Source organism: Mesoplodon mirus (assembly GCF_964341445.2).
Source record: "Mesoplodon mirus genome assembly, chromosome: 2".
Taxonomy (NCBI): Eukaryota; Metazoa; Chordata; class Mammalia; order Artiodactyla; family Ziphiidae; genus Mesoplodon; species Mesoplodon mirus.
The window spans coordinates 49,442,946-49,466,529 of record NC_138977.1 but is presented as its reverse complement, the minus strand read 5'-3'; the positions used below and the strand labels follow the sequence as shown (position 1 = coordinate 49,466,529).

General features: G+C 39.8%; 1 protein-coding gene across 2 annotated transcripts in view; it reads right to left on the bottom strand.

Annotated features, from left to right (window-relative positions):
* The window catches only part of ADAMTS3 (ADAM metallopeptidase with thrombospondin type 1 motif 3), a 292,726-nt gene that overhangs the window by 258,784 nt on the left and 10,358 nt on the right, over nt 1–23,584 (bottom strand). For both annotated transcript variants that reach the window (XM_082630522.1, XM_082630521.1), the window contains exon 3: nt 13,191–13,597. In XM_082630522.1, the coding sequence (XP_082486648.1) occupies nt 13,191–13,597 (407 nt within the window). The remainder of the gene's footprint in view (nt 1–13,190; nt 13,598–23,584) is intronic.

The following is a 23,584-nucleotide window of genomic DNA, read 5'->3' as shown; positions in this document are numbered from 1 at the left end:
CACATAGAGTCATTACTGCTTGATGGTATCTGAAGCCATAAAATCACATGAGATCATCTAGGTCGAGAGTGTAGCTACAGCTCAGTGTAGCACTGAGCTGGTGTATGGACAGAGTACAAGGTTGACTCATGAGAGCCCACAAAGCATGATGGCCCCAGATTGTTAAAGCACAGGACAACTGAAGATCTCAAGGTCTCCGTGTTGCCCCATGGCACAGTTCTACCACCAGTTCTTTTTTTTTGTTTTAAATATATATTTTTTAATAAATTTATTTATTTATTTATTTTTGGCTGCATTGGGTCTTCATTGCTGCACACAGGCTTTCTCTAGTTGCGGCGAGTGGGGGCTACTCTTTGTTGCAGTGCGCGGGCTTCTCAGTGCGGTGGCTTCTCTTGTTGCGGAGCATGGGCTCTAGGCACGTGGGCTTCAGTAGTTGTGGCTCATGGGCTCAGTAGTTGTGGCTCATGGGCTTCAGTAGTTGCAGCACACGGGCTCTAAAGCACAGGCTCAGTAGTTGTGGCACACGGGCTTAGCTGCTCCGTGGCATGTGGGATCTTCCCAGACCAGGGCTTGAACCCGTGTCCCCTGCATTGGCAGGCAGATTCTTAACCACTGCACCACCAGGGAAGCCCCACCAACAGTCTTGAAAGCAAAGTGACTTTAGAAACTTGCAAGCACTTCGTAGTGACTATTGGCTACTGAATAAATTAAAATGAGGATACACTTCAAAGCTCTACCTACCACTGGGAAATCTTTACATGAATCAAAAGAGGGATCTAAGGATCAGACACAGTAAGTAGTTTGTCCAAGTTCACAGTTTCTGTATTCTGCCAGAACTTGGCCTGGGGAGATGGTGCTCACCAGTGCTTCTAATGTACATGTAGCCTCCAGGCAAGGGGACCAAGAGAGGAAGTTGTGGTTGTACACAGTTAATCCAATCTGGGACTGATGGGTGCTGAGTCAGACTGGCTGCAACGATGACTGGGCAGGGGGGCAAGAGCCAAGACGGTATTACAAACCAAAGAAAAAAGTCCAAATTCCTTACCCGAGAAAGCAGGTCAGCTGGGAAAAGCCAGGATCCAGTGTCATTGCACATAAACAAGAAACAGACAGTTGAGTTACGGTGTCTGGCACTAACTGAGAACGGGTTAGAAGTATAAATTTTCAGGTCCCTACGCAGACCAACTAAATCAGAAACTCTGAGGTGGCTATGAGCAAGCTATGTTTTAACAAGCCCTCAGGAGATCCTGATGTGCACTAAGGTTAGAGGCCCCTCATGGAGAACAATGATTCGCAGCTTCCTAAAAGCTGCCTATTCCTCAAATGCAACCTATGAGGAACTCTCCCAGGAAAATGGCTGCATCAATAGAGCTGGCAAGCATTCCTATGTTGAGGTAACTCGGTACACTCCCTACAGCATAGCCAAGTCACAGTCCCTTCTGCTCTTAATATTTTATAAAAATATAAATATATTTCTCTCTGTATATATATACATATATACACACATATACACATATGTGTGTAGATAGAGAGATAGGTAAGTAGGTAGGTAGGTAGATAGATAGATTTCTCTCTACTCTGATTATTCCCACATTTCATTAGGATTCAAGTTATAACATCTCCCAAAACTGTAATAGCAGTTAGGTTCTTTGGAGCTTTCTAGAACACAGGATTTATTCATAGTTAGTGGATTAAAAATAAATTTTAAAAAACAGAAAAAGCATTATTATAAAGTAACCATATCTCAAAAATAACACTCATACATGCAATTTCCACTCCAGACCATGATTAATAAATAATGGTCAGTGTGACGTTTTGATTTCTTCCTTGGCCAGGAATGCACGGTCCCTAAGGATAAATAGAATACAAACTTAGTCACAGAGTCACAGAACATCAGTTCTAGAAGGAATCGCAGGAAGCTTATAGTCAACAGTTTCCTAATTTTAGATCTCTGGGCTCTTAGGAACCAGTGGAGGCAATAACGGAGATCTGGGAATGACTGTCACTATGTCATAAGTATGAACAGAATGGTATAGGTCTATGAGTAATTTAAGCTTTTCATGTGAAAAGATCATCAACCAGTACAGAGACAGAATAATTTGTACTCACTGGGAATTTTGACCAGCAATTTTGTATATTTTTGATCATTAACAGATAGGTAAAATTGTTAATTACTTAATAAATATTTTAACCAATTTATAAAGTATTTCAAAACATAAGATCCAAGAGGCAGAACAAAAAGAATCACTGATCTAATTCAAACCCTTAATTTTTAAGTATGGGGAAGAGTACCAAGGTAGTTTCATGGGTACGGTTCAAATTTTATAACGTCCTCATAGGTTAACAAGTTTCTAAAAATTTTCCAAGCACAGCGTATAAAAAAAGGCCTCTCCCTGAAAATTTGAGGTTAATGGCTAGGGCCAATAAATAGGCTCAGAGACTTCCCTCATCATTATGCTAAGTCTTGATGTGGTACCACAGTTGAAGCCAAAGGTGACAATGACGTGCAGCTGACCAAACAGAAACAGAGATCTTACAGTGACTTAATTTTATCTGGACCCACATCACTATGCTTGGTCTGCCTTCTTGTCCTGGCAGCCAGTTAATACCATCCTCAGAGCCAGGTATGCAAAATAAAGGACTATATGAAGCCAGGCAGGAAAGCATGAAACATTGGCACCCTATAAGCAAGATCAAATATCCTGTAAGCCCAAAAGAAATATTACTGCATGATTCCAATCACTATGTTAAAAGCATCATGTTTCACAGATAATGCTAAATAAAACGTTTCCCACTGTGTTTGGGTTGCTAATGTTTGCAGAATCTCTCACTAAGGGCTGTTCTTCCTTTTCTCTTGGGCTTGCATGCTCAGACTGGGTCCCTCTATGTTCATATGACACCCAAGTATCCAATAGCACAGTCCTCTCACTCTAAAGATCTTCTACTTTTAGTGACATCACCAGGCAGAAGAAGGCCTTCCAGAAATCTCTTATGTTTTAAATTGGGGTTGGAAAGTCCTATCAGCTAATCAAAAAACTCACAAAGACCTCAAAAGTCTTCTCTGATAACGCCATTTAAGTTCAAAAATGCATTTTCTGGTAGTTGGAGCTAGGGACCCACCATGCCACCTTTATCTCCATCCCCCCCAATTGCCTCCATAGACTTATAGCCTTTTTTTTTTTTTATGGAAGACTCTAGACTGGAAACAAAAACAGATATAAGATAGCATATTAACTACTATCATCAAATAAAAGAAATATGAAAACAAGACTCTGAACAACAGTATATACCACCTAATGCCATAGAACTCTTTATCGCTATCCCCAAAATGTCTCAGTCTGAGGTTCATAATTTAAAATATCTGACCAAAATGAAAAGCCTAAGAAGTATGTTAAAATTATGACTAATGCCTCATTAATGCCATTCCAGCCAGGGTATGGGCTATATCACACCACTAAAGGGAAATGTTTCCTAAAGCAGAAGTAGTGTGCTATGTAATGCACTGAATGATTAGTGGTCAATTGCATAAAACTGAAGTATTATAATAATAACAACAATAAGAGGTCAATCACAGTCACTATATCTTTGTCAGCTCTGAAGAATCTAATACATGGAACAAGATATTTTCACTTTATATTTCTAAGTAGAACCTAAGAAAGAACTTTCTATGTGGCAGAGTTATATATAAATAAGATGAAAAGTAGTGAGTTTCCTATCTTTAGAAGTCTTCAGGAGAACACAGATTAGAGTATCCCTCAGAAAAGATGATGCTAAGGGAGTCCTGCATCAAGTGGAGAAGGTCATCTGAAAACTACAGGATTTTCACCAAAGCATTCACTTCATAGAAGATTGTATTTTCCACAAGTTAGGTCACAGGCTGAGTTGCGTAACTGCAGCACATTTTTTTACTTTGCAAACTAAATCAACATCATTATTATTAATCACAAAATATTAAGGAGAAATAATTATAATAAATGGAAAAAGAAAGAAAGGGATTGTAGTAACAATCATTGACTTCTCAGAGTCAGGCTGTGTGAAAGATGCATTAATATTCTGTAAGCCCTCAACATAACAAGCATTACTTTCTCCTCTTTACTGACAAAAAGAGACTTCCACAAGGTTAAACAACTTGTTTAAAGTCACAAGCTGGTAGGTAGTAGAACCAGAAGTGGAGTTCAGGTTTGTCTGATTCTAAACCAATACCATGACCGCTCCCAACATGAACCATCTCCCTAAACCACTTTACAAAAGTTTTGTCTTCTGTCATCAATGGCATTTTACCAAATTGAACTCTTCCAAAGTATCATAACTCTAAATAGCTTGGCCACTATTTCTCTTCATTGGTGTTTACTGATTATTCTCGCTACAAAACTCTAAATTGGATATCTTCTAAACATTTTATAAAAGTAAGCTATAGGGCTTCCCTGGTGGCGCAGTGGTTGAGAGTCTGCCTGCCGATGCAGGGGACACGGGTTCGTGCCCTGGTCTGGGAAGATTCCACATGCTGTGGAGCGGCTGGGCCCGTGAGCCATGGCCACTGAGCCTGCGGGTCCGGAGCCTGTGCTCCGCAACGGGAGAGGCCACAGCAGTGAGAGGCCCGCGGACCACAAAAAAAAAAAAAAAAAGTAAGCTATAACAATCTAGATAATGCTTTTCAAAACCCTTCAAGCTATATAATATCCTTTCTTTTTTTTAATATTACTGACTCTGGAGTTAGACATTAAGTGCAATCATATATCCCTATTTCTTCAACCAATAAAATAGAGTTTTTAGAAATTTGTTATAATTATGGAGTATTTGAACCTGTTTATCGAAGGACTGACAATTCAACTACAATAAGAGCAATGATCTCTTGATATGTTTAGTGTAGTCTAATACTGCTCAAAAATTAATCAACTCCTTTGAAAATAAATGTTTGAAAAAAATACCAAGTGTTTAAAATTTCTTATTTCAGAGATAGAGAATTCAAAGTCTGCCAACCTTAATAAAAAGTACAATTGAGTTTTTTATCCTAAATATTTTTTTCAATTTCACTGTGATAGGCTGACAATCGTAAGATAAAATCTCCCTTTTCAATTGTATTTCTTTTTTTTTTTTTTTTTTTTTTGCGGTACGCGGGCCTCTCACTGTTGTGGCCTCTCCCGTTGCAGAGCACAGGCTCCGGACCCGCAGGCTCAGCGGCCATGGCTCACGGGCCCAGCCGCTCGGCGGCATGTGGGATCTTCCCAGACCGGGGCACGAACCCATGTCCCCTGCATCGGCAGGCGGACTCTCAACCACTGCGCCACCAGGGAAGCCCTTCAATTGTATTTCTAATTAATCTCTCTACATTTCTCACAGTATTAAAAACATACAAGTTAATACATGTCATGCCTCCCTGTCAACCATCCACATTGTAAGGAGCATATTTGGGTAACTTGGGGTAACAGAACTGCTAGGTGCTTTGCTGTCAGTCGACCTGAGTGCCATTCCAGCTCTGCCATCAACTCTAAAGACCTAACAACAAATACTGTCAATAGTCTTTGAATCAAAATATTTAATGAAACATTGATTTTTCTCTACCTACCTTTTCTATGGTTTTTCATATATATGTGTGCATATGTGTATGCTTATGTGTGTGTGTATATAAACATATATGTATGCATATATGTATTTCCATACACATACGTACATATAGTAGATACGTTAAATGACATAAAATAAAATAGGATTTAATATCGAAACCAACTCATTCACTAACAGCGTATTCTGTGTGTCTTGTTTTTTGAGAGTTAAGTAAACTTGATCAAATTACACTTTATGCTCACGAAAACATTACACTTTATGCTCACGAAAACATTAGAAATATTCCTTAGAGAACAGGAAGAAGTAGGGGATAGAAACATACAGTAAACACAGTAAGAAAGGAGAACATTTCAGATGGAAGAATTACAGCTATAGAAGGAGGTTTACTAAATAAGGCACCAAATTCACCAAACTTGAAAGATTGAAGGACCTAGATGATAGGAGAAGAAGTCAGATTTTTCAAAATCAACTTCCAAACCCTCTCAGATAAATTTTGGGAACAAATTCTAGAAAAAAGTTACTGAGAAAAATACCTCCCTAAACTCCAGAGAAAAAGCCCATGACTTCAGCAAAATCTTTCTATGAAGAAAAGCTACATATTCAAGGAATATGAATCCTTGCCCTTCTCTCATCCTGAATGCCCATGCAAGCCTGTCAATATCAACTACGTGGTCACTGAATTTGGTCTTAATAAACATCACTAGGTTTTATCCTCCTTTTTCTTTTCTCTCTCCCTTTTGTATTATATTTGCTCCTATATTCAGCTAAATACTGACCAAGACTACCTTGGCTCTCCCACGTATTCATTACATATATTATGAAGTTCATGAAATCAACTTACCGCACCCTCTCTTCATTTTTATGGCCATCACAAATATCTCCTACCTCCCTCAGAGGCTCCTCTTCCTACCCTCCCCAACCTCTACCATCATTGGTGATCACTTTAACATATATGGTTATCTTTTCAATTGTCTGGTATCACAAATATTGCTTTCTCCAGGAAGCCTTCTACTATCTTTCCAAGAATAAATATTCTTTCCACCATTCAGACTCTCACATGTCATCTATCCTAGTCTTAGAGCATTTAAAACACTCGGCCTTGTACTTTGGTTCTACGTTTGCATACCTTATTTCCAGTACACTTGGAAGACAAGGATAATGCCTGGCTTACCTCAGTATTCCCCACAGCAATCAGTCTAGCACTTTGCATATCCTAGCACTTCAGAAAGCTTTATTAACTTGACCAGTATTCCTAGAAGCAAAGATTGTCCCATGAGTAACAGTTTTTGCAGTTTAGGACCTTGAGGCTGGGTTTACTTTGCAAGAACTCTATGACCTCAAAGCCTGATTATGCACAAAGGCATCATATCAACATCTCGCTGTGCTTTTGTTCTTGTTTTAATGATAATTTACTGAGAAGAAGATATTAAAGATGTGGTCAGCACTATTTTCACAGTTCTTAAAGCCTATTTTGAGCATCTTTAAAAATCTGTATTCGAGTTACAATGAAGTCCTAGTTGCCACTGCATGGAGAAGAATGGAAGCATTACTTCCCAGGCCAACTTCCCCTCCCCTTTTATTTTCTGTTTTTCCATTCCTACACAAAGAAAGATGTGTAATATCACATTAACCTTTTTCCCAATTTTTAGCTCATCTTTAAACTTAATTTAAAATTTTACTATACCAAAGATAGAGAAGATAATGGGAAATAAAATCATAATCAAATTGATGTAAATCAAATCATAAGCTGAACAAGTGGTACTCATAAATAAACATGAATAGTTTAAATTAATTACAAAATAACTATTAAAAAGAAATATTTTCAAAATCACACAAGAGAAATATAGCCAAAAACTTTGGAAAAGGCTTGACATATGTATGATTTGGGGTTTATGCAAATTAGATGCAAAATGTGAAAATGATCAAAGACTTTGCCAAACCTTCCTTCTTCACCCCAGATAAGCACAAACTGGCTGCCTATCTATTTGAGAAAGGAGGCATGGTGGGAAATGTAACCAAGAGCCCAGATCCAGCAAGAATCAGCACAGGCAGGTACCACTCACAACTAGGATTAATACTGTCAGCTCCCATGGGCCACAGCTTGACCAAATCTCAGGAGAAGCAATGAGGCTTGTTATGGTACTGTTTCTCCCAAAGTAGTTAAGCTAGTGGACTGGTGCCCACTTTTTCCCTTCTACTAATGGAAATTAAAGGATATAGGAGCTTTGAGAATCTTCTAATCCTGCACTGCTAAAATAGCCTGGTGTAGGTGCCTAGAAGTAAAACAAGGTTCCAGTCCTTTGTTCCCCAGACCTACTAAAATCTCTTAAATCAGCATGTAAACAGTGAAGACACAAATCTCCCTCTGTCCCATCAATAAACACATAACACCTTCCATAGACACGTTTCATGGGAGAAAAAGGTGGAAGGCACCTGGCCTTTAGAGATCAGGTTCTCCTCATAAAAGCAGATGTTCAAATGTCAACATCTAAAGATCAGTCCTTGAAAACCCTAAGTCCACTATAAATAGCTACAGATTTGTATCTATTTTTAGTATCACTATTTTTCATAATTACTAGGCAAATGTTCTCAATCCCAAGCACACTGGCTCATAATACTTTTTAAAATAGCCTTTTCACAAAGTGCTTCTGCAGCTGGACTTAACTGAAATAGACATAGCGAGGACATGTTTCTGAAGGGGCAAATCCCAAAGTAAAAGTCTTGAGGCAGGGAAGTCTTAAGGCTGTTTTCTTTATAAGTTTGCAGTTGTCCACAAAGACTTCATTTTGGCCATGCACACTCCAAATCTAAAAAGGGTAAGTTACCTCCAATACTAACCAGATGTGACTATCAGATATTTTAGAAAAAGGTTCTGCTTAGGTTCCCAAGTTGTTAACTTCAAGCTTCCAAGACCCCCTGCCCTAACAGTGAAGATTTCCCATTAGATGTCTCAGGAGGCCTAAGAGTGGTCTTGCGTGAGAACAAGGCAGGAGGAAGAGAAACTAGGAGGAAGAGCATCTCCCACCTGTGTTTTTACCAGGCCTTTCCTGAGTTTATCCATTTTACATATTATTTTATTAGATAAGCCCTAGTGATTTCGTTTGGAGGAACAATTCCAAATGTTCAAAAATATTGAAAACTTCGTCCTAGATAAACTCCCTTGATCATAAAATCAGCCCACAAGGAAATCACTGAGCTGGATAACCCAAAAGAGCCATCATTACTCAGTTCTTCCACTCCCAACCAGTTTCCTCTGATGCATTCCAGGGGAATTAACAAAGCAATATTGTTCTAGCAAGTCTAGAAAAATTCAGTTTCATTATGTTATGAATACATGACATAAAGCCTACTAACCAAATAACCCTTTATTTTGGCAAATCTGAAGACCACAAAGTATGATTGTGAACCGCCACTACACACAGGGGAGATTTAATCGTGTTACAGGGAAAATGCCAGGGCTCTATGGAATAAAGAAATCTATTTTCAGCTGGGATTCTCAGCCAGAAGTGTCTTCCCACTCAGAAGTGTGTGAAATGCCTGCCATCACCATGACTCCTGACCACTGGACTCTCACCTCAGAGACATAGAAGCAGAGAGGCAAAGCATGTTAACGGCTTCCAGCCACAGACCACTGGGAGCACATCTGCAGTTGACAAGCTGGGTTTATTACCTGTTGCATGGAGCCAGAACGCACACCAAAGGGACCCGTGAGCATGTCAGTGAGAGAGCTTTAGAAAGAACCTATTAACAGGATTAGGCTTTGGTTGGGTAATTTGGAGGAGGGTCTAGAGAAGCAGGCTTTTTAAAAATTGGATGCTGTCAGAAAACAAGAACAACTCCATGTTTGAATATTGTAACAATTCTCACCTATAAGTGGGTAGACTAGAGCAGGCATAATGCTGCAACTGGTAAAGAATCAACTGTCACTCGTAAAACGTAATCTTGTGATTCACTTTGTTATAAAGCAGAAACTAACACACCACTGTAAAGCAATTATACTCCAATAAAGATGTTAAAAAAACAACAACGTGATCTTGGCAAAGAATTGGAAAAGGTCATGCTAGACAGGAACAGATATTGTTCTTTGCCACACTGGGTGAAAATCATTGTCAATTCGTTCATGCAGAACACTTTGATGTTGATTTCAGAAACCCACAGAATAATATTTTAGTTATTCCGCATATCTATGTCTAGATCACATTCTAGACCTCGGATCTGGATATATCACTCAAGGCATTTTTCTGTCCTCCTCAATAAGGCCCACGTTAAAGGACCTTTCCTGTGATCATTTCATAGAGTTACCTGGAATAAGTAGACTCTACTGACTCTTTCAGTCAAGTTTCTAATGTCTAGAGAGATAAAAACAGCTAAGCATTACTGCTTGCTTTTCAAACTATCTGGGGTGAATAAACAGTTTCCTTTCTCCCCAGTTGGTCTTGGACTGATAATTTTGTAAAATACAAGGAAAACTAATTAGTAGAAAAATAAAATGAAAAAACAAGACACAAAACACCAGTCCCAACTTTCTTTTTATTATTATTAGGCCCAACGCAAATATAACTGTCAAACTGTCAAAAAAGTTTCTTTATATAGTCTCGCCTTCCGTATTTATCTTGTCACAAACCTGAGTCTATGGACACATTTTGCGTAGTACTGCTTTTTTAACTTAAAGTATTCTGTTTAATACAAATTAATTCTGTCTCAGAGCACTGCCCATTTCAAACATACATAGTGTGCCACAAGGCAGTATTAGCGAAAAAGAGGTAAGGAGTTTCACTCAGGGAGAAGGCGACGCTAAGAACTTTCCAACCTCAGTGAAAAATAAATACCTGTGGCTGCTCCCTATGAGCAAGAGATCAAAGGACACATGTAGAAAATCAGATCACTGACTGGACTCCCATCTACACCAGTCTAAAATGCACCCATCCAGGTAGGGCTTCACTGGCATTCTTTTCCATAGCAGGGGACTTAACCTCATGGTTGCTGGGCAGAGATGTTCCCATTGGTATTTTTAGGGCAGGAGTGGCTGTGCTTTCTACTGGGACAACTTGGATTTGATTATAATCCCGGAGCTTCCCAGGGCAATGGCTTTATAGCCCATCAGGTTAATCCTCAGGCATCTATGTTATCTCAGTATCCCTGCTTCCCTTCCTAAGGTCAAGAAGGTCAAACCTAAATCCCTACACAGCAAGCTAAAGGAACAAAAAAGGTTTAGGAATCAGCTAATCAGCCAAATTTATTTACATTCCCATCAATTTTACTTCCTACTTCATCTCTGCTAAGGAGCTTATCCTGTCCAATGCAATTCTGCAATTTTAAGAACTTGTCCCCAGCTGAATGAAGTAGCCACTGGTGTTATCACTCTAATGTACTGATCTGCTCTCTATAACCGTGCTTCTCTTCCTGCCAGCATCTTTACTCTTCCTCCATAGCTGCTATGAGCTGGCAACTCTAGAAGAGGCTTCTGTTTCTGTACACCCACATAGGCAGCACTGCCTGCTGTAGGCTAGACACCACCCTCTTTCTGCATCAAGTGCAAGGCCTGAGCCACTTATGTCTGGTTCGAAATTCTGTCCCCATTCATAAAATCTCTCCAGAAGATACTTCCTTATACCACAATTTTTTAAGTTAAACATGATTCTAATATGTATGTCTAATATAAACACACACATACATGTATACCAGATATTTTGGCACTTAAAATCTATGGCAAATTTAACATCTTTGAGCTCCATGAGGATGGTAATCGGGATCATTCCTTTCGCCCTTTCACAATGCTTGGAATAGTGCCTGATCCATAACTGGCTTCCCAGAAATATCTTTTAATTAATTAATTAATCAATGGATCAAAGAATGGAACAAATGAATACTTGTGGTTTACACTGGTAGAGATGTGCGTACGCACACACACACGCTATATCAACATACACATGATGCCAACAGTCAACACCATATCGTAAAAATGAGAAATTAATCCTAATAATTAATGTTCATTCAAACTTCATATCTATTTTCCTCTTCCTTACAACAACTTGCTATTGCCCCAGATTTCTGTATCTATAACTAGATAATTTGACACATACAGTAAGAAAATTACTGATTGCTAGGTCAGGTTTAAAAATCACTATGATAACCCATTAAAATAATTTCCTTGCCTTTTGCCTTCCTTAAACTGATTTTCAAGCTTCAAATCTTCTACCTCAAGCTTCAATCTTAACCAAGGAGATAAAAAACACATAATCTTTTTATGTTGTAAAACTTAAAAATAACACTAAATTAAATTTTATACTCAGTATATTTTACTTAGAAGTATTATAAAACAGTACCTTTTTATAATTTATTTCTTTTTATATCCTGGTAGTGTTGAATCAACCTCTCTTAGTGAATACTTTAAACTTAGTCTTTTTAGAAAGCACTATCTATTGTTTTATTCAATGACTTAGTTAATTCAGATCTATTCAAATTGTGTGGAATGAGAGGAATTTGATAGATTCCTTGTGTCTTCAAACCCAAGGGCATGGTCCAGCACCAAATGTGACAGTGTGGTCCTAAACTGACAGAGTCCAACTTGGAGATTTGGACCTGCCACACATGCTCTATTCAGTTTTCCATCCTGACTTCTAAAACCCTATAGAACATCAAGAGGCAGTATAAGACCCCAAAATAAAGCCTACAACCATTAATCCACCAGCCTTGGGTAAAAACACATGGTATCATAACTCCTTTGGGCTGTGCTTATGCATAGAGAGGACAGTGGCAGAAGATTCAAGGTATTGTTGGGGGACCAGCCAAGGTAGAAGGAATGCAAGGAATATTTTGAGAACTCCCAGAAGAGAGACCAAACAAAGACAATAGCTCTGAACTCCCAAGAAACAGCAGCCTGGCAACCATAGAAAGAAAAATGGTTGCTCTTTCTGAACAAAGACTTGGAATCAACTGTGAATGGAAGAGACATAAACATTGACACACTTTTCAAATAACATCTGGAGATACAAAACAAATAAAAATACTTCACATCTTCATAGCATGTGAAGAAGGATCAGTTACTACTGGCCTCATCCACAAAACTAAAGAGCCATATATGGGTATTCTATTCAAAAATAAAGAAAAAAATGAATCAAAGCCACAGTACAGAGAGAACTACATCTCATGTCCATAGAGTAATGCTATTTGAAGAAATTCTGACAGAGGAGCTTCCCATTTCCCATTTTAGCATTCTTTGGGAAGCGAAAGAATGCTTTCAAATACTTTCTTTAAGAGGATATCCAACGTTTCCACATAAGAAGGGAAATACTATCATTTTGAAGGAATCTATGCTTCTTTAGAAAGTTGTCAGAATGATTTTAAATAAATAAGGAAATAAAATCCCCAGTGTTACACAAGTGAACATATAAGCCAAGAATGCTAAAATAGTTGTCTTTGGTTTCTTAGACTAATGTTGTCTTCATGTCAAATTAAGCCAAAGCACACATCTTTGTCAGTAAAATGCTTTCTAATGCTTCTCCCTGAACTTAAAATATAATAGTGAGGTTTTCTTTCCACCTCTACTTTCCAAACCATGCTGAAGCCATGCTGCACTCCCAAACACCTGCAAACACACAGACACAAAAGGCAATGAGTCTTACCAGACCATCACAGTTGCTAATGGCAACAGAGGTTCCCGGAATGTCCATGATGTCACCAACATAAGCACAGTTAGTCTGCAAAGGCTCTGTTTTCCAGATTCTTTCTGAAGCGCTTCCTGGTTGATGATCATTAATGGGGTCAGTTATATTCCCAGGCACCAGAGATGCCTCATGCCATTCCACAACAGCACCAGGAGCTACTAGCTGAGTGTTGGGCTTTAGTCGCAGATGAAAATCTCTTCCAAATGCCGTGATGTTAAAGAACAATTGCTCAGAGTTGGAAGACACGTCCCTCGCTGACCTCTTTTTGTGATTTGCAGAAAGAATATGGGAGAGATAGTGTCCTTCAAAATTTGTGCTGACTGGAGTCACCAGCTCATACTCTCTCTGTCTCTTTATTGGTAAATCTGTGGGGTGAAAAATAGAATTGTAGAACCCTGTATAACAAGAGAACACAGGAGGACATAACATAGGCATCAAGGGCCCACCTCACAAGACCGTACCTCGACTTGCATAATAAATATATTCTTGAACCATCTCATAAGTAGTAAATTTTGAGAATTCAAATCATTTCTCAAACGCATTTAGGTAACTCTGTGTTCAATGAATCAGTTTTTTAATTTTTTAAAAAAGTTTACTGCAGTGTGAATATTCATCTCATTTAGATGTTTGAGAATATGAACAGAATAACTTTCCATAACTGTATCTGATGTGCTTATAATCAGCACATACTCCCAGTTAATTTATCATTGGCATAACTGATAACTGCTACAAACTGTTAAGAAAATTGCTATTACGTAGAAAAAATTTTGATTGTTTTAATTTTTTCCTTGTAAGAATCCTAGAATTTATACTAATCACCATAACTACTTTGTATTACATCTACCACTGGCCTGTAATTTATACACTGTAGTTTATGGTGTGGTAGTTTATACATATCTTTTCCATCATACCAACCCTAACAATCATACTTCACAGGTGAGGAAACTGAGATTCAGGAGGTGTGTGTCCAAGGTCAAATAACTGTGAAGCTCAGATATGTCTCCAAGTCATACTCCAAAGCCCATACACTCACTCTGCTACATCATGTTGTATCCTATAAATCACAGAACACTTTCAGCAAATGAGGAGAATGGAGTAAAAAAGAAGAAACAATCATCTATAAACTGAATACACTAGTACTGGTTAGTCAAGAGTAAATGGCATTGTCATTTTGCACCATATTCCTTACATGGGAAAGACACTCATTTGAATATGAATTCAATATTTGGGGTTCACTTTAAAACACGTGTGGCCACTTACATGTTAAACTGAATTTCACAATTAGAACTTAATTCCCCAAGTTTAGCCAAATGAGAGTACTGTGTCTGCTGAAATGCAAACATCCTGGGGAAAGATAACACATTAAATCAACCATTTCTCCCTTAATAGAAATGATTTTGAAGACAGAAGGAAATGAGGAGGGTAACAAGGATGAAGAAAGAATGCATGGAAAGGAAAATCTGAGAACATCAAGTTAAAACTTCCCCACCTTCATGATTCTAGCCTAAGACTAGTCCTGTAGTATAATAAAGTACCCTGAAAAAATTATATGATTCACAAAAAATTATATGATTCACAAAAAACTATGAATTATATGATTCATAGTTTTCACCTATGGAAACTTCATGCATGTTATCTAACACATTAGCATATGAGGCCCATAAATGAACCTACAACCTATGGTCTTAAAGTATCCTTATAGAATCACTATGTTTTCATTATTTTCCTGCTTTTTAAATAACTAAAAAAAAAAAAATGTGTAAAGTACCAGAAGACAAATGAAGGTATTTTGCAACTTGGAAATTCCTTGAGTGCATGTTTGTTACCATTATGCCCCTTATAATGACCAATGTATTTAAACAAAATATCCCCCTTTATTAAATGCACAGAGTAAATAAAATGGTTGTACATATTTACTAGGCAGAGAAGGAGTGAGGGTGGTCATATCACAGAGTAGAGTGAAGCCTGGCTTCCACACTGGGAACAGCAGCAACACAATTCCTGCTTCACAGGCTCTCTATATCACAGTCAAGGACTTACACCAGGCATTGGGGTAATAAGCACAGGCACACAGATTCGGTCTCCCTTACAACCAAATCCTTGGTGAATACTTTTGTAATTCTGGTTTAGAGAAAGAACTTGAAATTTTAGGGAATGAACTCAAGAGTCACAGAAACAGACTGATGGAGGGGAAAGTTTCCACAGGGATGGATGAATTGGGCTCTTGGAGGTGGAGGGACAAAGCCAACCCCAAATTAATTCCCTAAGGATAAGGAACTCCCCATTCAACTCAGTATTTCCAGTATCATCTGATATAAGATTTTGTACCTGCCAGGGTCTCTTATCAGTAGGATTTGTTTACATGTATAAGTTAGTAATGCAGGTAACTGGAGAACATTTGCTTTGTCTATGCTGCTCCATGCGCTGACTTACTACCCAAGGCCCATGAGCATCTGGCTGCACCAATAATTCCAGCTGTAACTCTTTCTTTAACCATTGGTTTACTGTGTCAAGGGAAGGAAAAGTGATGCTTCGTTTAATGTAAGGATTTCTCATCTCTACTGAAGGGAATTCACACAACTGAAGTCTGTAAACAATATACTGATGCCTGGATTAAGTGACTGGAGAACTAGAAAATTTAGGAAGAATGCAGGGAGTCTCCTCCACACCCAAGAGGATACCCAGAGTTTCATGCTTACAGTAAACCATACACCCTAGATTCTCTGGGATGAGTCCATTTTCCCACTGTCAGACAATGTGTTCTGAACTTTTCAAAATAAAGATGGTGCGTTTCTATAGAGCTTTGTCTTATCCAATGTTAAATAATAAGCCATTCATAAAACGTACACATAAGAAACATTTTTGAAATTAAACTCTGAATGAGTCATTTTCCAGTTGGGAATTAATGGAAAAGATGCATTTAGCCCCACTGGACGGTAGTTAATGGAATGGACAAAGGAGCTACCCAGTCACCTGCCATTTATTGCAGAATAAATATCAGGCACTCTGCTTTGTGCTTGAGAATATACCTTCTCTAATTCTTACAACAATCACAGTTGGTAGGTATTACTACCCTTCGTTTATAAATGAGAAAGCAGACCTAGAAGGCCTGACACATAGCAAACAAGGAACCAAAGGAAATTTTTTATTCTGATCATCTTGATGCTGAAGATCACGCTCTCACTCACTGCAGAATAGATGGAACATCTTGCTGTCAATTTCTAATTTAAGATCTGATTTTAAGGAAAACTACCACAAGAATGATGACGTCCTGCCTACCTGCAGCCAGCCAACCTATTTTTCCTGTACTGTAGCTTCAAAAATTATTGTAGGGCTTCCCTGGTGGCGCAGTGGTTGAGAGGCCGCCTGCCAATCGTGCCCTGGTCTGGGAAGATCCCACATGCCGCGGAGCGGCTGGGCCCACGAGCCATGGCCGCTGAGCCTGCGCGTCCGGAGCCTGTGCTCCGCAACGGGAGAGGCCACAACAGTGAGAGGCCCGCGTACAGCAAAAAAAAAAAAAAAAATTATTGTAAAAGGCTCTTAAATTGTTGGTTTTGGGAAGAAAAATAAAGGGGTGGTGGATAAAGCTCAAAGCTATCAAAAGTATTTAATCTCAGGTTAAAATCACATATGCAAACCAACATTAATTTACTGCTTTCAGAAATGACACATTTCACAGGCCCAAATACTTCCACAAAGCAATACAGCCTACGGTCAAGGAAGAGACTACAGTGCCAGAAAGCAGAAAAGTCAACACCTGAACTTGAGCAAGTTCTTTATTTTTTTCTTTAGGCTTAGTATCCTCAATTGTTAACTAGAGGTTAGTAATAGTTCCAACTTCATAAGTTTGATGAGAGGTTTAAATGAGATTATCTAGAGGATTCAGTAAATTTTAACAATTTTAACTTCAATGTAAATTAGTCACTTATTAAAATAGTGTGCAGGCGCAATTTTAAAATATGAAACTATACAATTGTCAGCTGGGGTGGCTGAAGGGCCACAGCAATAGGCATGTAAAGGTTTGTGTGAGCCGTAAGTTCCACAAGCACAGAAAGCTGGGGCCACTGTAAAGCCACATTGTGATCACTAATTACCCAAGCATAACTCAGAAGCAGTGAATTTTGCACAACCCACTGGCATTTGTGCCTGCCTGGTCCATTCCCACCTCCCCCCACAGACCCCGGTAGTATGGGTGAACTGTCTGCGGTCTTACCTAAGAGCAAAGCCTCCGTTCTTGTACACATCCTGGCCCCTCTTGCCTTTGCAAGACGGCTTCAGCAATTGTCCTCAGTTTCTTTCCTCATCAATTTTCCCATCACTAGATCATTCCCACCAGTAAATTAATAAGCTGCCATATTTTCCATCTTTGACAAAAAACTTTCTTGATGCCACATCTGCCTCTAGCTAAGTCCCCATTATTTCGCTGCCCTTTATAGCAAAACACTTTTTAAAAATTGAGTATATTAGATATCTCCAATTCCTCTCTTCCCACGCTTGTTCTTTCTTGAACCCACTCCAATCAAGCTCTTGCCAAGGTCACTAGTAACCCCATGTTGCTGACACCAATGGTCAAGACTCAATCTTCTTACTTGCCCTATTAGCAGCATCTGACTCTATTTCTCTTTCCTTCTTAAAACACTTCCTTTCTTTAGCTTCCAGACACCATTCTCTTCTGGTTCTCCTCTTCTCCTCAGTGGTCTCCCCTTCCCATTCTCCGTCCTCACCTTCCTTTATTCTCATGACCTGAACACACTGCAGTGTTGCATGACCTGGTCGCAGACTCTCCTCTTCTGCATCTACCCTCCCTAGCCTGGTGAACTCATCCTGTCTCCTGACTTTTGAATACCTTCACCATCATATATCTCCAGCCCAGGCTTCCTCCATAAGATCTTCCCTCATCTATTCAATCGCCGCTGGATCCTCTCCCTGTGGATATTCACTAGGTACCTCAGCACTTCCAGAAGTAAACTTCCTACCTTCCTGCTTCCAAACCTGCACCTCCTTGCCCATGTCAGTAAATGGCAACGCTATCCTCCCAGTCACTCAGACCAAAAACTTGACTAAACTATCCTTAATTCTTCTCACACCACACACCAAATCTTTTAACGAATTCTACTAACCCTATCTTCAAAATATCTCCAGACTCTGACCACTGCTCACCACCTCCCCTGCTGCTACCCTAGTCCAAACCACCATCTTCCCCTTCACAGGTTATCCTCAAAACAGAGCCAATGACAGATCATGTCTTCTCCTCAAAACCCATCTCGGGGCTTCCCTGGTGGCGCAGTGGTTGAGAGTCCGCCTGCCGATGCAGGGGACACGGGTTCGTGCCCCGATCCCGGAAGATCCCACATGCCGCGGAGCGGCTGGGCCCGCGAGCCATGGCCGCGGAGCCTGTGTGTCCGGAGCCTGTGCTCCGCAACGGGAGAGGCCACAGCAGTGAGAGGCCCGCGTACAGAAAAAAAAAAAAAAAAAAAAAAAAACCCATCTCACTCAAGAGAAAAATGGCTCACAAGGGCCAGCACTGGGAATTCTCACATCTCAAGGTCATTGTGCTCACCACTTCCTCTGCCAAAGTGTCTTCCCCCCGACAGCTGCATGGCTCACCCCTCCATTCCTTCAGGTCTTTGCTTAAACTTGACCCTCCCATTAAGGTCTTTCCTGCCCCCAGTAACTGTCTCATTACTATCTCCCTTCTGCATTTTACTTCCACAAACCTTGTCACCATCTCACATACTCTAAATCTTATTTATATGTTTATTTGTTCGTTGTTTCTTTATACCTACTAGCATATAAGCTTCACCAGGGCAGGGATTTTTATCTTTTCTCTTCACTAGAGTTCTCCAGTGCCAGAAACTGACTCTGAAGTCACTCAGTAAATATATGTGAATGAATGAATGAGAGCAGTTTAGCCTGAGGGAGTATCTAAAATCAGAATGCATCTTCTTTTCCCCAAATAGTAATTTACCATCAAGCGATCGATGATAGCAAACCACACAAGTTGTCATACACCTCTATTGCCCGAATTTGCTTGCAAACGTTGGGTATATTTCTCACCATTCCTGCTGGCCTATAAATCAAACATTTCATAGTATCCAAAACTTACATTTTAAGCTACTAAGAACAACGACAAACACGGATCTAACCATTAAAACAGACCTCCTGGAATGCAGACACAGAGCACCTCGTGCTTAGGAACCAGAGGCAGGAGATTAGGCCCCACTCTGCATCCCTCTAGATAGTCGCAGAATTATAACTCTACAGGTCAGAGATGAACCAGACCTTGAAAGATCATCTCTTCCTTGCCTCTTTCTTACAATTAAGACACCTCAAGTAGAAGACATCATGTTTTCTTAAGTTAGAGGTGCAGTACCTTTCACCTACTCCCGCCTTCTGGGAGGAGAGATTTTTCTCTGAGTATGTAGGCCTCTCCGCCCCCCTTAACTCACCCTTCCCCAGTGAAGAAGCATGACGGATGTGATAGCAAGTCCGGGAAAAATAAGCAGTTTGCGAAGAAGCTCAGCACTCCCTCACCATCATTCCTGGCCTGGGAACGATCCTGATAAGGACGCTGTTCTCTTCTACCTCCCCAGCAGCAGGCTCTGTCTCAGCCCAGTGGATCTGACACACACTGGGTGGGGTGCCCTGTCCGCCAGCACACTGCCTGCCCAGGTGAGAGCCTTGTGCTCCTCCCCAGCCCCTTTTGTAAGAGATATTTTCACTATGTCTTTAGATTTTCTATTTCTCAACGTGTTCAGAACCCAGGCAGGTCAGAAGGGTATGTTTAATTGAGGACCTCCTCAAAAGCTTGAACTACCTATAAGAAAAAGTACTGTCACATCTTCGCTGTCAGTCTAATGATAACATTAACAATTCTCCTGGTCAGGGAATTCTTTCATATCTAAATTCCTCATTCTAGAGTTTAACATAATGACTTCTCCCTTCTTGCACTGCATGAAAAAAACCACCTTCCTGTGTATCTGTGCACGTGTGTATGTGTGATATGTATGTACTTTTCACACACAAACACACAAATATTGCACACAATTCAGAAAATTGATATCTGTATTTCCATATCAGACCTGAAAATTGCTTAAAAGACCATCTACTAATCAAATCCTCTCGCCTCACACATAAGAAACTAAACTCAAAGTTAGGTAATTTAACCCAAATCAAAACTTAACTTTATCATTTTTAGGCCCTCTGCATTCTGTCCCTAATTTCTTTTCGACATCATCTCCCATATAACCTACAGAAACATTCCAATGTGCTCACTAGCTTAATCACTCCTGCCTTTAGAGCCCTACTCTACTGCATCAACCGGGGGAAAGGTCTGTTGCTTTCTCTCCATGTATGCAAATCTAACCCGGCCCTCATGGCCTTTCCCAAGCCCCATCTTCTCCATGAAACCTGCCCTGTTAAACTGCCTAAAGTACAGACTTCAGGGTCTAAACTTCCTAGCTCTGACTGTTGTGCACTGCCTGCATAACAGTTATAAAAATCCCTATGGGTGAAAAATTATATGTTTATGTTTTGTCCTTTCAGAGATTTTAAGCTCTTTGGGGCAGAGGTATGATCTTAAATGTGTTTAAATGTCCCCAGTGTACATAAGTCTTTGGGGAAAAGAGAAATTAATGGCTATTTTTGGAAGTGGGGATTCCTGGGAAGGAGTGCTCTCACAGCATCACCCTGTAGCCCAGGCTTTGGGATCATCTCTACTCCTTCACGCATTCAGCCACATATGCTCACAACTGAGGACAGGCAGGTCGGTATCCTTCTAAGTATGTTGTAGAACACTACACAACTGTTTCCTAGAAGAGACTAGGTGTCCCCAGCACATTACAAAGACCACACTCTGGAACAGCACGAGAAGAGAAGTCTTCAGTCGTACAATCAACATTGCTAGGACCTAAAATGGCTGCAGTACAAAGTCTCATATATCACGGCAATTTTTAGCTGATCTAATTAAGACCAAACCTACCCCAGGCACACAGAATATTGGAATACTTGTGATTGATGCAATGTGGCTCTAATTTCCAAGCAAAGAAGGGGGCGGGGTATGATGGTTGAATACTAAAGGTCTGGAGTCAAAAAGCACTGCATTTGAAGGCTGGTTTAAATCTCATGTGCTCTTTGGCACATGAGCTTGAAATTATGAAAACTAAGGCTCAGACAGGTTACCTGTAAAATAGGAAGAAGAGATAAGGCACATAAAGGGCTTAGTCCATCTAATAACATTTCAATAAATTAAAAATTAGCTGGTGTTATTATCACCATCACCATCATCATCTAGCTAGAGCTGTACACGAAGGAAGTCAATATCAGATTCCTTCCGTGTCCCAGCACCCCTCAAGCCTCTCCCCATTCCAGCCCCACACAAATCTAGTGGTTCTGGTGGTTAGAAGGGATCTTAAGCTCCATGTCAACAAATGGCCTGAAGTCTAGACTGGCTGTAACAACTCATGCTCCATTACCCAACCCAGGGACTGGGAATCTCTCCCGAGAATTGGCTGATTGCTCTACAGTAGAGGCAGTCACACAGGCAATTTCCTTTATCAGGTATAAATTCTCAGTATGCAACAATCTGGCCACAAGAATGAAATCAAATAAGCATTTTCAAGATCTGCTAAAGAAGCAGCTCCAACAACAACATTTCCAAATCCTGAGCCAAGGGTAAGAGAATGACTTTCATCAGAAATGACAGGAGCCAGCTGCTCCAGGAAAGATGTGAGTGGGGTGAAGAGTGGACGTTAAAGAGGACATCACATGCCACAGGGCTCACCAAAGCTGGAAACGCTAACGGAGAAGGGGACACGTCTTCTCTCAAAGGCAATTAAAAATTAATTGTGACACATGCTGAAATTCTGAATGCAGCCAAATTCCTTTTTCCTCACTTCATCTCCTCTAGGCTCTTATCACCACAAGGCAGAGAAACACTTTGATGTCTTTTATTTTAGTTGCAAACCTATTTTCATAACTATTTGGGGGGGAGGGGGGGGTGCTTTGCTTTTACTCATTATTAAGAAAGAACAAATAGTTGTGAACTTTAAAATTCTTCTCATTTTTAAAATCTGGCTTTTTCATAAATATTTGTTGCAATTGCACAATATTTATGTTCAAGAGAGTCATTTAGGAAAGAACAGCACATTCTCCAGCATTCCGGAACATGAAATCAGGTAAGAGGAGATCTTTTAAGAAAACTGTTTTAAAGAAAAATATCCAAGTATTTTCTTCGTTTGCTACATCTTAAAATGATCAAATAATCAATAACAGGATAACAAGTAGAGATTTATTTTTTTTAAGTGAGGCCCAAATGCCAAACACTTAACATTCCAATCTTAGTTTTTAAAGAAGCACTTCTACTGGTTATATTTATCATCATTGGAAATTTTACAGACTCAAGAGCAATATTAGACATTCTAAAAATTAATATTTCTCATATGTCTTACAATTTTTTGATGGATAATTCTTTTGAAGACTAATATTGAGTCTAGAATTTAAAGCCAGGAAAATTAGCATTTGTCCCTAGGGCCAAAGGCTGGGGAAAATATGACAGGTAAGAAATGCGGATAGTAGCTTTAAAGGTTTTCACTGAAACTTTACTTGTGGTAATTATATTTTCCAAATCTAAAATAGTCTGGCTTATGGTTTGACAAAAAGTATGAGAAACTAGGACAGTCCACTAGGCTGCTGTTTTAGTTTCCTATTGCTGCTATAACAAATTGCCACAAACTTGGCGACCTAAAACAACATGAATATGTTATCCTACAGTTCTGGAGGTCAAAAGTCTGAAATAGGTTGCACAGGGCTACAAGCAAGGTGTCAGCAGGCTGCATTTCTTTTGGAAGCACTAGGAATGATCTGTTTCCTTGACTTTTTCAATTTCCGGAGGCTACCTGCGTGCGCTGGCTCAAGGTTCCCTCCTTCCATCTTCAAAGCCAGCAACATCAAACCAAGTCTTTTTCACCTACCCCTTCCATCTATAAGGACTTTCCAACAGGTAATCCAGGATAATCTCCCTATTTTAAGGTCAACTGATTAGCAACCTTAATTCCACCTGAAGACTTAATTCCTCTTTGCCATGTCATGTAATTACAGGTTCCAGGGATTCAAACACAGACATCTTGGGGGTCCACTCCTCTGCCTGCCACAGCCAACAGCTCCCATTGATGTGGCGGAAGTCCTCACAGCTGTGACGTTATTGCATACGTGTGCTGCCCAGCATCCGCCCCTCCTTGTCCTTTAACTGAATCCCAGTTTTCCCTCAGGTTAACCATCTCACACTCCACTCTCAGTCCCTGTCAGTCAAGAGTGAAACATCTCAATCCAGGCTAATCAGAGCACTGCATCAC